The sequence below is a fragment of the Eupeodes corollae genome, chromosome 1, assembly GCF_945859685.1.
Source record: "Eupeodes corollae chromosome 1, idEupCoro1.1, whole genome shotgun sequence".
Lineage (NCBI taxonomy): Eukaryota > Metazoa > Arthropoda > Insecta > Diptera > Syrphidae > Eupeodes > Eupeodes corollae.
Window position 1 is genome coordinate 285,769,096 of NC_079147.1, and position 16,703 is coordinate 285,785,798.

A 16,703-nucleotide genomic window follows, 5' to 3' on the forward strand; every position below is an offset into this window, starting at 1 on the left:
CTTTAATTATTTATTCTCTCTATCTGCAATTGTTGTCACGAATATCCGAAAAAATTAACGATCCACCTATGTATATACAAAATTTATTTAGTTATATAAATTTTTTATTTTTCGTTTAAACCAAAAAAAGATAAGTATATTTACGAAGCTTACAAATAAAAAAAGGAAAGAGGAAGGTTTTAATTCTAATATTACAAACATGCAATTCTAAAATTTTTAAAAATCCATTTGGTTAGAAAATAAAGTGGTTCTACAAAGAATAATTTGTATTCGTAATTTTTAAATTCTTTTAACATGAATGCAACAAAATTCGTAGGGGCTCAATTCTAGATTACGTGCAAGGAAAAAGTAGAGGTTTGCAGCAACTAATTAGAAACGAAATCCCAATGAATGAAAATGCATCTGTAAAATCTAACTGTTTTGTTTTTTCTTTAAATTATTTCAATGTTAGTTTCTTGTATACTTAGCTGTTGACTTCTAGAGTGGCAGGTTGTGTGATATTGGTGCTTATACGAAAGAAAACAACAAAATTGTAATTTTGTTCCTAAATTGCAGAGAGTAGCTAATTAGAAACATCTTGCAGCAAAGCTTTATTCACAGAAATTGGTATTTGTTTTAATATATAAACATCAAATTTTGGTAGGTATCAATTAATAAATAATATGTAATCGAAAATAGAACTTTAAATTCACCGTTAGAAATGGGAAAAACAGCGACATGTACTCCAGCCACTCGAGAAGCTATTTTGGAGCTAAGAAAGTTAAATTTGTCATACAAACGAATTTCTGATAGATTGAACTGTTCCAAAAAGAAAGTTTTTAATGCCTTGGAACATTTTGAAATGCATAACACCTGCGAAAATGTGCCACGAAAGACAAGACCACGAAAAACTTCAGTTCGTGATGATAGAAAAATCATCAGACTTTCAAAAGCTGACCCCAAAAAAAGTGCAAGAGTTATCCAACACGAAGTTTGTGATGAAATAGATTTACCAGTTTCAGTCTGGACCATAAGAAGGCGATTGGTCGAAGCTGGCTTGCATGGTCGAGTTGCACGCAAGAAACCAATGGTTACCAAAAGGCAAAGGCAAAAGCGGCTTGAGTTTGCTCGACATCACTTATCGCATCCAAAAGAACAATGGAAATTCATCCTCTGGTCCGACGGAACCAAAATAAAAAGAATCGGTCCCGATGGCAGAAGATTTGTACGGCGGCCAAAACGAAGAGAATTCGATCCAAAGTACACATCCGCGGTTGTGAAACATGGTGGAGGATCTATCAACGTATGGGGATGCTTCTCATGGAATGGCGTTGGGCCAATCCATCGAATTGATGGCATCCTCACAAAAGAAAAATACGTGGACATATTGCGGGATGTGATGTTACCATGGGCAGAGGAAAATTTACCTGTGATTTGGAAGTTTCAGCAGGATAATGATCCAAAACACACTGCCAAGTATACCAAGAAGTTCTTTGAAGATAATTCCATCAATGTTCTAGACTGGGCATCCTCCAGTGCTGACCTTAATCCCATAGAACACCTATGGGGGGTGTCAAGAACTCAATAAGTGCACTTAAAATTTTAAATATGGATGCGTTATTTGAAGAAGTAAAAAAATCATGGTTCTCTATACCAGTTGAAAGGTGTAGGGCATTAATATCGTCGCTGCAAGGCAGTTTTGATGCAAAAAGATTTTCCAACAAAGTACTAACCAAACTCCATTTTTTTAAGAATTTTAAGTTTTGTTTTTTGTTTTTTTATTATTATTATTTGTTTACTTTCATTATCGTTTCTAATTTGTTGCTCTCCTGAAATTGTGTCTTTAATTTAAAAATAAAATTATAACTTCAATTTTTTTTGTTTTTTGATTTCGACCTTAAATATTTGTAAAGATTAATAGTCAACATAAAAAAATAAATATATACAAATTGTTAAAGTAAATAAAAAATTACGAAAAATACAAAAATTGTAGAGGATTACTATCGTTTCTAATTAGTTGCTCGTAGCTGTATATATCAGCTTTTCTGATTTGGCACAAAATAGTAGACCCATTTCAAGTTTGTACTCACACAAGAATTATTGAGAATTTTGTTCTGCCTATTTTGTTAGAGCTTGTCAAAAAAAAAAACATCCAAACTTTCTGGATGTGGGTAATCAATAAAAAAACTGAGAATTCAATAGTATAGGTATGTTTAATTTTTAAATTGGTAGTGTTTGAGGGTCCTGAATACTTTAAGGCCTTATTATATGCTCCCCTTCAATTGAATGATCACAAACATTTTCTGAGTAACGTTGTCCGTTGTGCGTAAATTTATAACTTGATGGTGCTTAGCGGTCTTTTATTATGTTGAGAAAATAAATTAGGAAAAATAATTCGAAAAGAAACTACTGGTCATTTTTTATATGTGTTGTGAGGAGATTGGCATAGTTGAAGTATTTAAAGTGAAATTTAATGTATTATTTGCAAATTTAAGAAAGGTTGGCCAGATCTATGCATCGGATTAGTGTTGAAAGAGCTAAAACCAAATTATTAAGAACACAAGACCTAATGGGATGTATTGAAGCTTACAACACTGAACCATATTCAAGTGTGGCGTAATCCTATTTAAGAAATAAAAGGTGTTACAAACGAACTTGCATCCAAAAAAATTGCCTTTAATTTAGTATATGCGTACCTGCAAAATAATTTTATCTTCAAAAATCTAAATGCCATTTAAAATCTCATCAAAACCTTGATTTATTAAATTTTCTTTAAAAACCGTTACCGTTTTTACTCAATCGATAATGGTTTAGGCTGTAGGGTCGAGAAAAGACAAACGGACATAATCGCCGAATCTACTTTTTTGATGTCTCTAAAATCGTAATGTCATGTCATTAAACTCTCGAGTTCAAAGTTTTTTTACGAATACAAGAGATTTGCCGAGGAATTAACGGGAAAGGGAAAATCGTATGTTTTAGAGAATCTACCTCGATTTACAAGACTTTGGAAATAAACTTTCTAGTAATTCCAAGAGATGGTATGATAATTTTAAACACAACATGAAGAAAACCTTTAAAGGACACTTAAGTTTCAAGAAAGAGGGACAAGTGAAAATGAAAACTAAGCTTAGAAAACCAACACAATTAGGTAGTACAGCGATGAGTCGAGCCAAATTTTCAATATCGATGGGTAAGTCCAATATCATCTTTCAGATGAAAGTCAACGTCATAATAAAATGTGGAGAATGTATTCTCATTAAACACTAGATGAACTAAAATATTCATCATCATGTTAGATAGCCGAAAAAGATTAAAACCACTAAGTTAATATTCCTTCAGGTCAAAACTGAGAATGTGTTTGTAGATTTAATTAGCTGGGATTCTGGGGATATGAATAAGCACATTCCTTAACAAAACTGAAAGCAACGAAATATTTAACGTGGCCAGAGACCTATTGTGTCTTATGAGAAAATGTGATAAAAAAACGCAGAATCCCTTAATGTTGCCATTGATTTTTAATGGACTATTTAAAGACTCTTATCGATTTATTATCGTACATAATATATAGACTTAACAATAAAACCGACAGTACCATTAGCTTTTCATGGCATTCCATTAGCTTTTTTTAAAGTTTTAATATTTGTCTTTATTCAAAATAGTACTTTTAGAATAATTCTTTTTAACTTCCCATAGGAAGTTATTGTAATGGGTGCAATGTGTCAAATTGAAAATTTTGACATTTCTCGGCGTTTCAAGGTCCCTAGAGTCGAAATAAAAGATTTTTAGAAAGATGTCTGTGCGTGTGTACGTAAATACGTACGTCCGTACGTTCGTGACGTTTTTTCGTCGTCCATAGTTCAAGAAACAGAAAAGATATCGACTTCAAATAAATTTCGTTACACAGATAATAAAGCAGAAAAATGCAGAAAGGGCTCTCAAGAAAATTGCGTGGGTAGTTTTTTTTACCATAGCAGTTTAAAAAAAAGTTGAACATTTTGGTTAGCCCTAAATATCTCATAAACCAATGACGCTATAGACTTGAATTTAATTTTATATAATATATTGTAACGTTATACCAAACAAGTATATTTTGTATAAAATCCAATTAACGGTTTTTTTATATAAATAAAAAAAACTTAAAACAAAATTTGTCACCTCAAAAACTTTACGAATACAAAATGATTTTATCTTCAAAACAATTTTGTGCAACGAAAAGTAACGATTTTAACATCTGGTAAGATTTTGAGAAAAATCGAATTAAGTTTATTTATTGACCAATTTGTGTAATAATTGTGATTAGTGGAAGTATAGTTTTCCGTGGGCTTTTTTGGTCACTGTAATTTTCGCAATGAAACAATTAAGTTACATTAACTTTCCCAACGTTTCGGCAGGGGTTGCTGCCTTCTTGAGGGGAACTTTATTAACACAAAAAATATACAATTGATCTTAGTTATTTCTTCTCAGAATTGTTTAGTTTTATGTCGGACTTATGATTCGAGATGCGTTGTCTAAACAATTGTTTTGTGGTCCCAATGTAACACAGGTTGCACGGTTGAAGTTTTACCATTGCAGATAATTTTATAGATAACATCTATTTGTTTGTGCTTATCAGGTTTCGGCTTGAGTTTAGTAAAACAATGGTCAAGTGTTTTGTTTGATTTGAAAGCAAGGCGAAGCTCTGTCAATTTTTTGGAAATGGATTTTTTAAGTTTTCGGATAGAGTTGAGACGTAAACCATGGTTTTGTGGTGCGTTCAAACGGGTTCGTCAATATATTCTCGTGGAATTTGCATTTTGTATTTTAAAAAGAGACTTCGAACTATGGTACAAGGATAACCATTATCACTAAGGATTTCGATGACTTTTTTCTCGTTGGCGATGTGGAATCGTACATCACTTATTTTGAAAATTGTATTCAAAAGTTGGACGCAGTATTGATGATAATATGCCTGGTTTGATAGGAAATTAACTAGTCTTCCAGATGCTGTTGGTTTTTGATGTCAGTCGAAAAGCAAACGATTTTCTTCACGGTAGATTTTTACATCTAAGAAAAATATTGTTTTGTTAACCTCATTTTCAATTGTGAATTGAATTTTTGGGTGGAATTCGTTTAGAATGTTAAGTACTTTGTCTATGTTTCTTTTATCCATTATTGCAAATATGTCGTCAACATATATTGCTATGAACGTAGGTTTTTCTTCGAGGTTATTTAACGTTCATCTAAAACGTGGTCCAAAATCAGATCTGCAGTGGTCGGAGATAGTGGGTTGCCCATTTGCATCCCAAAAATTTGTTTGTAGATAGTGTCTTTGTATTGAAGAAAATTGTTTTCTTTAAGACAAAGGTCTAAGGTCCCGCCAATAAATTTGTTGTTTTTCAGCCATTTGACTATGTCATTGTTTCGCGTTTGAACTGTTGTTGTTGGATTATTTCTTATTGTTCTGTAGGTGTTGCGGTCAGACAATAATTCAACCATCTTATGTTCATAGTCTTTGAGTTTCACAGCGACTGTGACGTTACCTTTATCAGCTGGTACAATGACGATATTCTTGTGCTGTTTTAAGAAATTAATTGTTAATTTGTTTACATAAAGTAAATATTTACTAAATCTATCATTCTTTTGATGACGTATGAACAAGTGTAACATGTTGCTGTATTGTGCTCTCATGTATATTGCTCTATTCTTTCTTCTTAAACGTAATTTGTGCTTTATTCAATTTTGACTTAACTTCATTTTTCGAAGTGCTAATTTTATTCATAGTTTTATTTTTAATTTATATTAATTAATGAAACTAATATAAAATTGTTTTCCTATTTTACTTGAGTGAGTAAACTTTATTGTATTTGTATCCCATTGAAATAACTAAGATCATTTGTATATTTTTTGTGTTAATAAAGTTCCCCTGAAGAAGGCAGCAACCCCTGCCGAATGTTAAGTTAATGTAACTTAATTGTTTCATTGCGAAAGTAACAGTGGCCAAAAAAGCTGACGGAAAACTATACTTCCACTAATCACAATTATTACAAAAATTGGTCAATAAATAATTTCAATGAAAATATTAATCATCATGTTAGACAGCCGAGAAAGATTAAAACCACTAAGTTCCTATTCCCTCAGGGCAAAACTGAGAATGTGTTTGTAGATTAAATAAGCTAGGATTCTAGGTGAATTAAAAAGCACATTCCTTAACAAAACTGAAAGCAACGAAACATTTAACGTGACCAGACCTGTTGTGTCTTATGAGAAAATGTGATAAAAAAGGACGTAGAACCCTATCAATCAAAACCCATTGATTTTTAATGTCCTATTTAAAGTGTCTTACCGATTTATTATCGTACATAATTTATATACTTAACAATAAAACCGACGGTACCATTAGCTATTCGTGACAATCCATTAGCTTTTGTTTCCAATTTTAATATTTGTCTTACTTACTTACGTACTTTTAGAATAATGCTTTTTAAATTTTTGTTTCTAAGCAGCAACTTCACAAAATGTTTGTGCACATTTTGTTGAAGCGGAGTGTAAACAACTTAAAAGCTTAAGCTAAATGAAAAGAAAATAATATAAAGTAAATTTAGTTAAAACACAATTCTGAAATTACCAACTAAAGATTTACAAACCAAAATACTTAATTTTTGATCATTAATTTTATTGAAAAATTGTTATAAGAATTTTAACTACATAATTGATAATTTGTTTTATTTTTTATTTTCATGCTAAAATTTAATAATTTAAAAGTTCTACAATACTTCTACAGCTAACACAAAATCAGTCTTTGGAAGAAGAGGTATATTTTACATTTTACACACAAAAGTCCCCATATACAACATACATACATACATATTTATGTATCTAGACAACCCCTTAAAAACACTTATAATAATAACTACTACGCCTCTGGCGCTGTCATAATTGATATCGGTCCAAATTGATATTTTTGTCGATTTAAATACCTCGCCAATCCAACTGTTGGTGCATTGCATCCGGTGAAACCTTTGTCCGGAGTTTCGTTACTCGTATATCCAGGTCGGCAAACACACTTTGCTTTACTGGTCATTGGTGCAATAATATATTCATCTGATGAGTACGGTGAGCTTTTGATAGGCTCTAGCCATTGACCTGGACCACATGGACCTCGACTGTAGAGTTTGTAGCAATTTCCGTCCATTTCCACCATTCCCGGTGAAGATTCACATGTATTGGCATCGGGATCGGTGTTGGAATGGGTACATTGCTGGTCCAAATTCATGATGACTCCGGAACAACCGCACATACCGTTGTACGAAACACCATCTATCGAAGGTCTAGCAGTGAAATCAAAGACCACAACTTGATAAAGATCACAAGGTCCCTGAGAACCTATTCGATAGCAAGATTTTTCTTCTGGGAAATACAAGCGATTCTTTCCACAAAAATTTCGAACACACGATGTCGCATTCAGGAGGAATTCATTGGGGGCACATGGTCCCCGTGTGTACAGTCGATAACATATGCCATCGTTCCATAGAACGTAGCCTTCCTTACACTGACATTTTGCCCGTTTGAAATTATCGGTTCTATTGTCAGGAACAATAAATATATGTCCCGGTGGACATGGTCCAGGAGAGCCTATTAAAATATGCAACGTTATTGAAATCAGTTTTAAAGTGTTGGGTGTTATGCGTAGCTTACCTAATTCGAAGCACATTCGATTGGTTTCATGGTAATGAGGTAGATTTGGCATGCAATCACATCTTCCGCCCGGAAGAAATAGGTGCCCAGGACTGGGACATGGCCCTTTGGTGAAATGTTCGTGGCAAGTTTCATCAGTTTCGTAGAAATATTCTCCAAGTTCACCAACTCTATCACACTAAACAAAAAAAAAAACTGATTGTTATAAGGATTAGTAAAAAATAAGATTCGAGACTTACCCTACACTGGGCCAAGCCATGTTCGTCTTGGATCAAAAGTTTCCCCTTGGCACAAGGTCCTTTAGTGTACATTGAATAGCATTTTCCATCTCTTGGCCAAAACAACATACCCGCGGGGCACTGACTTGGTTGTTTACACATTCCCCAACGGTTTCCTGTCCTAAAAAAAAAAACAAATGTATAAATATCTCACATATAAACGTGCCTTTACTTACTTCTTTTGTGTTTGTTGTCCTTCTGGCATTGGACTGAAAAACTGTCCAGACTTGCAAGGTCCTTTTTCGAAAACCAAATGACATTTATTCGTTTCGGCACTTAACGCCGTTCCAGGAGGACAGCGACATTCAGCGGCTGGACCATTTTTCGAGGTGTATTTTGAACTTGCTGCCGGACTCAATTCCATAGTTTCTGGACATGGAAAGCCAACTTGAAATATTTTAAAACATTTCTTCAAAGGCGGCCAATAAAGTAGCTGCCAACCGCCAGGCATTGTGGCGCAAGGGTTTTTCTGTGGGTCACTCCATGGTGGAGGGACAATAGCACTGTCTGCCCGATCTGTACTTATTATGACCAAATTGAGGAATGTGAAGGTAATGAGGCCGAGAGAGGCCTGTAGCTCCCAACAACGAGGGGAGGAGAGTTTTCTTCGTTTCATGTTATTCTGTAAATAAACAACCTTATTTTTTTAAATTCGTTAAACAACTTACGTTAAGGCTTAAAAATAATATAACATTTTATTCTTGGGTTTTAAAGAAATACAATAAGGAAATTCGAATTAAAAGCTAAATTAAAGTGTTGAACAATTTTACTTTAAATGCTTTACTCTTAAAATTATCACTAAGAGCTAAAGTTTATATAGTATATAAAGGGTGTCCCAAAATTAACGCAAGATTTGAATTAAATAGAAAACGCCGTTTTTAGTCTTTTGATAGTTATATTTTTATTGGCTAGTAAAGTACATAGGATAGGGTTATGTATGGAATAACACATCGGACAAATGGCCTCCACGGCTTTGGATGCACATGCGCACTCTTTTGTTGAAATTTTCCATGACCATTCTACATAAATGTGGCTGAATTTCGTTGATGCAGCGTTGAATCTCCTCCTTTAATGAACGGATGGTTGTGGGCTTGTTGACATAGACTTGTGATTTCAAATAACCCCATAAAAAGAAGTCTAATGGTGTTAAATCAAACGATCTAGGAGGCCAATTTCGATTACCGAAACGAGAGAGTACACGACCTGGAAATGTCTCATGCAGTAATTGAATTGTTTCACGGGCTGTATGACATATGGCACCGTCTTGATGAAACCACATATTGGACACATCAATATCATCCAATTTTGGCAGAAATAACTGTGTAATCATGTCGCGATATCGAGCACCAGTAACAGTCACTGCTTGACCAGCATCATTTTCAAAAAATATGGCCCAATTATGCCCCCAGCCCAAAATCCACACCATACAGTCACGCGTTGTGGATGCATTTGTTTTTCGACAATCACATGTGGGTTCTCCGAACCCCAAATGCGGCAATTTTGGCGATTGACAAAGCCATCAAGATGAAAATGTGCTTCATCGCTTAGGATGATTTTGCTCGAAAAATCTGGGTCCATTTGTTGATGTTCAATAATCCATTCAACGAACTCTCTTCTCTGTCCATGGTCATTAGGCTTCAATTGTTGTGTTAATTGAATTTTGTAAGCATGAAGACACAGATCTTTGGTGAGTATACGCTGTAGAGAGGTTCTTGAAATTTGCAATTCTTGTACACTCTCACGCACTGCTTCGACATTCACATTTGAACGGCTTGTTTTTGGACGACCAGTGTGTTTGGCGTCTCCAACGGATCCAGTCTCCATGAATTTTTCAATTAATCTCTTCACAGTTGACGAAGTTAAAACACTATTCCGACCATATTTTGTATGAAATTTTTGAACTGCAGCCGCCAAGCTTTCACTATTTTTGAAATATTCTTTAATAGTGAAGACACGTTGTTCTATCGTGTAACGCTCCATTTTTAATAACCCTATACTGTTAGCTGTCAAATTGCTTTTTTTTCAGGGTTGCCAACATTTCACTGCACAAATGGCGGCAAATTCAAATCTTGCGTTAATTTTGGGACACCCTTTATATGTATACATTATTTGTTCAAGTAAAGTTTCTGCTTCCTTTATAGATGGCGTATCAATTATACCGATTGATTAGTATTAGCCTTACAAATGATATAAAGAACTTTAAGGACATATGGATAGGGGCCTGTTAAGTCATGCGAAAAGTGTTTTATAAATCCGATTGTCTTATTGGCTTTTTTTAATAGTATAGGTAGACTAGACATATAGATCTATGAAATCTTGAGTCAAGAACAATAGCTATGTCAAGTCAGTCTTACCTTGTATATTTATGTTAAGTGAAAGCTTATTTATATTGTGCCAAGCGAGAAAAATATTAAGATTATCCTGCAGACGTATGCAGTAGTCAATAAAGTTTATACATTTAAAAATTTTGAGCGGTTCAAAATCGAAGGTAAATCGTTTACACAATTACACATAAAATAAAATAATAATAATAATAAATAGGGCTTTCAGTTTGTATTTATTGAAGGTCTGTGAAGTATTTATTGAAGGTGTGTGAAGTCAACTTTGTTCGTTTTTCAATATAATCTAGACAAAAAGGAGAATGATAACTGTTGTCTTGTTTTGAACAATATCGTGTTGGCTGTCACAAATTAAAGAATTACAAATAAACGAATGGACTCAAATATCTAAGGAATAAAGATACTTTTGCAATGGGAACATAGTTTCGTTTTTAGGATTATTTATTAACTCGTTTTCAGTATTAAGTCATTGGTCGCATTCACAAAACTAGTGGCTACGTAGTCAAGGGATTCTGATTGGCTAAATCAAAATTCGGCTACAAAGTAAGTGCAGAATGATTTTGACGTTTCACAATCGGCTGCTCGGAAAACCACACGAATTCAAAATAAAATAAATCGTTCAGTATTTAAATACTGATATAAATCATTAAAATTGTCTCTTAGATTTGATTTTATTGAATTTAAAAACACGAAAGATAAGTTAAAGTTATCAAATCAAAAATGTTTCTTATTTTATATATTTGCATTTGTCAATTATATGACAGTTGCAGATTGACTAGCTTTATAGTGTAGTTTTGCATTCACAAAGCTAGTTGAATTTTGAGTACGTAGCCACTAGCTTTGTGAATGCGACCATTATAAAGACTTGATACTGTCATGATAAAGAATGTCAGAATAGTCAATCAAAGTATTTGTATGGCTTTATTTCCTATAGTTGCCGTTGTCGATCCCATAATTCTTAGAGCCCGTTCACACGATTTTACCGTATAAGCCAGTGTCAATATAATTTAAATGAATATATTCATACGATACGGCATTCAACTGTATACTGTAAAATTACCGATTAGGTCGATTTTGTCATTCGTTTTTGTCTCTGCAAATCGTGTTCGGTCGTACTGTAAAAAAACCGATTCGGCTCATCGTGGCAATGTATTTATACAGTGCGTTCAGACGATTCGATATTTTGACCGATAGTGTGTCATTTTTCGTCTGGTCTTCTGTCAAATAATTTATTGCTAGTATATAGTCGTAGTAGGTCGTCAGTGTAGGGTTGGTTGAGTACGGTGTACGGTAAAATTACCGTGCCGTCTGAATACTCCAACCGAAAGACCCCGAATTTAGAATACATCCGATACGGTGAAAATATCGAATCGTGTGAATCAGCTCTTAGGCTGAACTCGCAAATGTGAATTACAGAAACAAAGAGATGAGGTTATCTCTTTTATTTGTTTTGACATATTTAAATTTACAGTAAATTGCTAGATAGAATTTTAAAATTGTCAAACACGTTTTTCTTAAACTCACCATGAATATACTAGAAATAATGATTTTGACTGCGTTCCGAACCTTTAAACTGAAGATATAGGGCCATATTCATAGTTCCTTGATAAGTTATTATTTTGTATTTGCTAAATTGAACTTCAGTTTATGTTATTTATAGACAATTCAAACCCATTTTAAAACGATAATCTGGAGTCTAGAAATAAATACGATGGAACTTATGCTGAAGCTGTTTCTTAATCTATTAAACGTCAAAAATAAACAAACTGATTGAGTAAATTAAGTTAGGAGACATTTAATTTTCAAATTTAAAAACAAAAATTAAAATATCAAAAGATTTAATCTTATACAGTGTCGAGCAAAAGTCTTGGTACCCGTGTGGGTATTCTTGATAAATGAGTTGTGTAAATGATTGTAAGACCTTCGAGTATCTTAAAAAAGTTAAAATAAAAGTATTAGTCCCTAACAACAATAGTGCAAAAGACTTGGTACCCTAGAAGGACAAAAGAATTTAATTCGATTTCGAATGTTTTATGTTAAGAATATAATTACCTAATATTTTGTGGGAAAACCTTTGAGCCTAACAACCTCTTTTAAACGATTTGGCATAGAGTTCACAAGTTTTCGCGTGACATCTGACCCTATTAATTCCCATTCTAATACCGGGAGCTCTTTAAGGTCGGTTTTGCTCGTTATATTGTGTTTTCGAAGTCGTTCGATTAGGTTAAGATTTTGGGGGGGGGGGGGGGGTAACAAGCATGTGGGGCGTGTTGTAGGCGATCCACAACTTTACATTTGTAGCCGTATGTTTGGGATCGTTATCCTGTTGGAAGTGATAATTGTCTACGATCCCAAGTTTCTCTGCACTTTGTTGTAAGTTTTGTTTAAAGATGTTCAAATAAGCTTCCTTATTCCATCAATTATTGTCAAATTCCCGACACCACTGGATGACATACACCCCTATACCATTACACCACCGCCACCATGTTTCACAAGTTTTAATTGTGTTTTTAGGATTCAAGGCTTGGCCTTGTTTTCTCCACACTCTAATGCTCCCATCTGAGCCAAAAATGTTGAATTTCGACTCATCGGAGAACATTACGTTGTCCCAAAATTCATTTGATTTATTTTTATAATCCTTTGCAAAGTCCAGTCTCTTCTTTTTATTTATTTCACTTGCGAACGGCTTTTTACGAGGTGTGCACGACTTAAACCCAGACCTCTGATGCGATCTTGCAACTGTCCACGGAGAAACTGTTTTATTTAAACTAATCTGTATATCGGTAGCAATCTTTGGAGCAGTTTTGAATGGATCTTTTTTTTTTATTATACTCGCGATTTTTTGTTCATCTCGTTCTGTAAGCTTGCGCGGACGACCAGACCTGACTTTATTTTCGATGCGGTTTTCTTTATTGTAACGGGTAATCACATTTTGTATGGTAGATTCGGGTCGTCCAACTATTTTATTAATATCCGCATAACTTTTACCTTGCTCATGGCAATTAATAATAATTTGACGCTCATTTACCGTTAATTCTTTTCTAACCATCGCTTTCTTGGTTTTAAACATCAAAATTTCTTTAACCTTAACCTGCACGACCGATCGCTTTGTACTGATTGACACACACATGTCATATTACAAGCTTCATGCAAAAAAAAAAAAAAAAAAAAACCAACAGGACCGTTATAAATTTGAACAGTTAAAACTAGTGAAGTGCAGAAGTACCTAGACTTTTGCACTACTTTGTTCATAGATTTCAAGGTTTTATAATTTTTGCTAGAAAATAGAATTTGTTTTTGAATTTTTTCTATGGGTAAAACAAAGAATAAGGTTTTATCATAATAAATAACTTGAAGCATGAAAATTAAGTCCTTAAGTTTTCTTTTCTTTCAAAGCTTTTAATGACATGGTACTTTGAGTATCATGACTTATGCTCGACACTGTATGTATAATTCAATATTTTGTTATTTTGCTTGATGTTGGAATGCTACCAACTAACAAAAAACGAAAGTTCTACTTAATCCGATTGGACTCCTTTGAAATAGATAAATACCATTTGTATGAAAGGTATCGATTCGAGAAAAAAAACTGTCCAGTTTATGATTGATATTCAAGGATATGTTTGCTAATATCTGCGTGCTTCCAAGTCTTAAAACCACCAGCCCGACTTCATACAATTTCTCAACTAATAACAAACAAAATAGTTTAAAGGGTTTCAAAGATTTTGGCTCTCCAACTAACGCAATTTATTTTGTTACCCTCTACAAGCCATTTTGTATAGGTTGAAGTGAAAATTTTCAAAATTGTAGTAGAATATGCCTTAAACCTGTTTCTAACTAAACAGAGCTGGGGAATTCTTTATGAGTAGCAGTTGTGTCTAACTAAATGCAGGAACGCATTTAAATGTTTAAAAATATTGAATTTAGGAGACATCACGTACCTTTCATTATTAATTTGATTCTTTTGTCTTGAAAATGGGGAAAAAACGCGACAGGGTCGTTGTTTTTGTTTTAAAATATTCTTGTGTCACAATTCAAGAAATGAAAAAAGTTAAGTTAAAACTAACATAAATGAACAAATCAATTTTTCGGTGTTTTGATATTTAAATGTGTCATAAGTGGCCGTAAGATCGTTTCAAAAACTAGTACAACAAGGTCATTTTCTATTTTCAATTTTTCATTTCTAGCCATAAGAAACATGGCATCTCTGTGTTTATAATAATACTTAGCTTCATACAAAAAGTTAAAAACCCTTCATCTTCTACCTCATCGAAAATACAGACATTTATTTGTAGAAATTATATTGAGTACAGGATGTTCGCAGTTGACTTAAAGCTTCAAGAAAACAAGTTGACTATATGACTAATAACAAGCAAGTAAGGAAATTTTATTTATGAAGAAAAATATACAAATCCAATGAATATATGACTGAATAAGTTCTTAAACATAAAGTAGAATCATGCAAAGTAGTTAAATTGAGATGATATACTTAAAGGTAAGTGTTGCATTAAATAATTCATTTTAACATACCTCCTCAACACTTAACAATTAAAACATAAATTTAAATTTAAGACAGTTTGGTTTCTACTAATTTTAAGCTAATATTATTCCAAGATTCTTAAAATGTTCACAATGTTTAGCAAAAGACAAATTTTTAGTTAATGGATCAGCTAACATATCTTCGGTTGATAAGTATTTAAGAATAACTGTTCCTTCTGATATGGCTTCACGGATGTAGTGGTATCTTATATGTAGATGCTTGGTTCGCGAACGTCTTCCTTTAAAGTTCGCAATATATTGTGCACTTTGACTATCGGTGGATATGGTAATCGGTTCATTAGCACAATGTAGATGAAGTTCAACAAGTAAAAGCTTGAAGTACTTGGCTCGTTTTGCAGCTATAGTTAATGTGACATACTCTGCTTCTGCGCTAGACAAAGTAACTATGGGCTGTTTGCGAGATTCCCAATCAATTGGTGCACCACAAAGTACAAAAATAACGCCAGATTGCGACTTTCGGTCATTTTCGTCTTCACCGTAGCTTGAGTCAGCATATGCTACAATTGGCTTTCCAGTTCTGCAATAGAAAAGTTTTGTGTTAGGAGTACCTTTCAAATACCTTAGAACTGAAATAGCTGAATTCCAATGTTGAACTCTTGGGTCTTGATTAAACTGTGAAAGAGTATTCACGGTATACGCTATATCTGGTCTACTGTACGTAGAAAGATGAAGTAAGCTGCCAATGAGTTCTTGATATGACTTTTGGTTCACAGGTTTAGTTTCTCCCTCAATTTCAGGTTCTTTTTGGAGTTTTGTTTTAGGTGGTAACGGTAATGTTCGTGGTTTGCAGTTCGTGAGATCATATTTTAAAATTAAGCTCTTGATATAATTTGACTGGCTGATTGATAAAGTTCCTTTTTTACGATCTCTTGAAATCTCCAGTCCTATGGTTAAGGTGGGTTCACCCATGTCCCTAATTTCAAAAAATTGTTTAAGATGCTGTTTGAAATTTACAAAATCGGATTGGCTATTTGTTGCCACAATTAAGTCATCAACATATGCAGTAATTAAAGTGAAAATACCGTTTTGTTTTTTAAAATAAATGCATTAGTCATAGTTGGAATTTATATAGCCGATTTCTTGAAGTTTGCTATCAAGTTTCTTGTTCCATTGATGACCAGATTGTTTTAATCCATAAATTGACTTTTGAAGCTTACAGACCTTTGATTTGTCATTTACAAAACCTGCAGGCTGTTCCATGAAGATTTCCTCGTCCAAGTCTCCATATAAAAATGCGGTTGATACATCTATGTGGTAAAGATCTAGGTCATTTTCCGTAGCAATAGCATAGAGCATGCGGATAGAGCTTATCTCAGCAACTGGAGCAAATGTGTCAAAATAATCAACACCATACAGTTAAGAATAGCCTTTAGCTACTAACCTAGCTTTCCTTCTTTCGATGGTTCCATCCGACCTTCTCTTAGTCTTGAATACCCATCGGCATCCAATCACGTTTTTATCCTTGGGACGATCTACAATCTTCCAGGTTTCATTTTTATGTAAAAAATCTATTTCGATTTTCATGGCTTCTTTCAACTTCTTTTAGGGTTTTAGGATCATCGTCTTTTGATTTGTCTAACAAATATGATTTCTCTTTATAGTTATGAATAGGAACGTTACGTTTGGGCCTGGGGTTTGATGTAGTGGGCTTAAGTTCTTTTCTTTTTTTTTGAGTTTGGAATTTCTTCAACATCGAATTTGTTTAAATCTTGGTCATCTAGGGCTTCCTCGAAGTTTTCAGAGTCTGAAGTTTCTTCTTGCCTATCATTTTGTATTGGTACCTCTCTCATTTTTTCATTTTCATTCTCTTCAGCTCCATCGGTTCCTTCTTCATCAGCTCCACCATCATCATCAGGCAAAACTGACTTTTTCT

General features: G+C 33.7%; 2 protein-coding genes across 5 annotated transcripts in view; one reads left to right on the plus strand and one right to left on the minus strand.

Moving 5' to 3' along the window:
* The window catches only part of LOC129938896 (centrosomal protein of 135 kDa), a 116,882-nt gene that overhangs the window by 7,342 nt on the left and 92,837 nt on the right, over positions 1 to 16,703 (plus strand). The window lies entirely within an intron of this gene.
* The window catches only part of LOC129938907 (uncharacterized), a 42,753-nt gene continuing 32,660 nt past the window's right edge, over positions 6,611 to 16,703 (minus strand). Inside the window, exons 1-5 of one of the 3 annotated variants that reach the window (XM_056046732.1) lie at positions 11,795 to 12,035; positions 8,108 to 8,568; positions 7,893 to 8,052; positions 7,654 to 7,831; positions 6,611 to 7,590 (exon numbers count right to left, since the gene is read on the minus strand). In XM_056046732.1, coding sequence (XP_055902707.1) covers positions 6,872 to 7,590; positions 7,654 to 7,831; positions 7,893 to 8,052; positions 8,108 to 8,568; positions 11,795 to 11,797 — 1,521 coding nt within the window. In that variant the 5' untranslated portion in view covers positions 11,798 to 12,035 and the 3' untranslated portion in view covers positions 6,611 to 6,871. Of the gene's footprint in view, positions 7,591 to 7,653; positions 7,832 to 7,892; positions 8,053 to 8,107; positions 8,569 to 11,794; positions 12,036 to 16,703 lie in introns of those variants that run through there. The other 2 variants (XM_056046733.1, XM_056046734.1) reach the window with 2 other exon arrangements.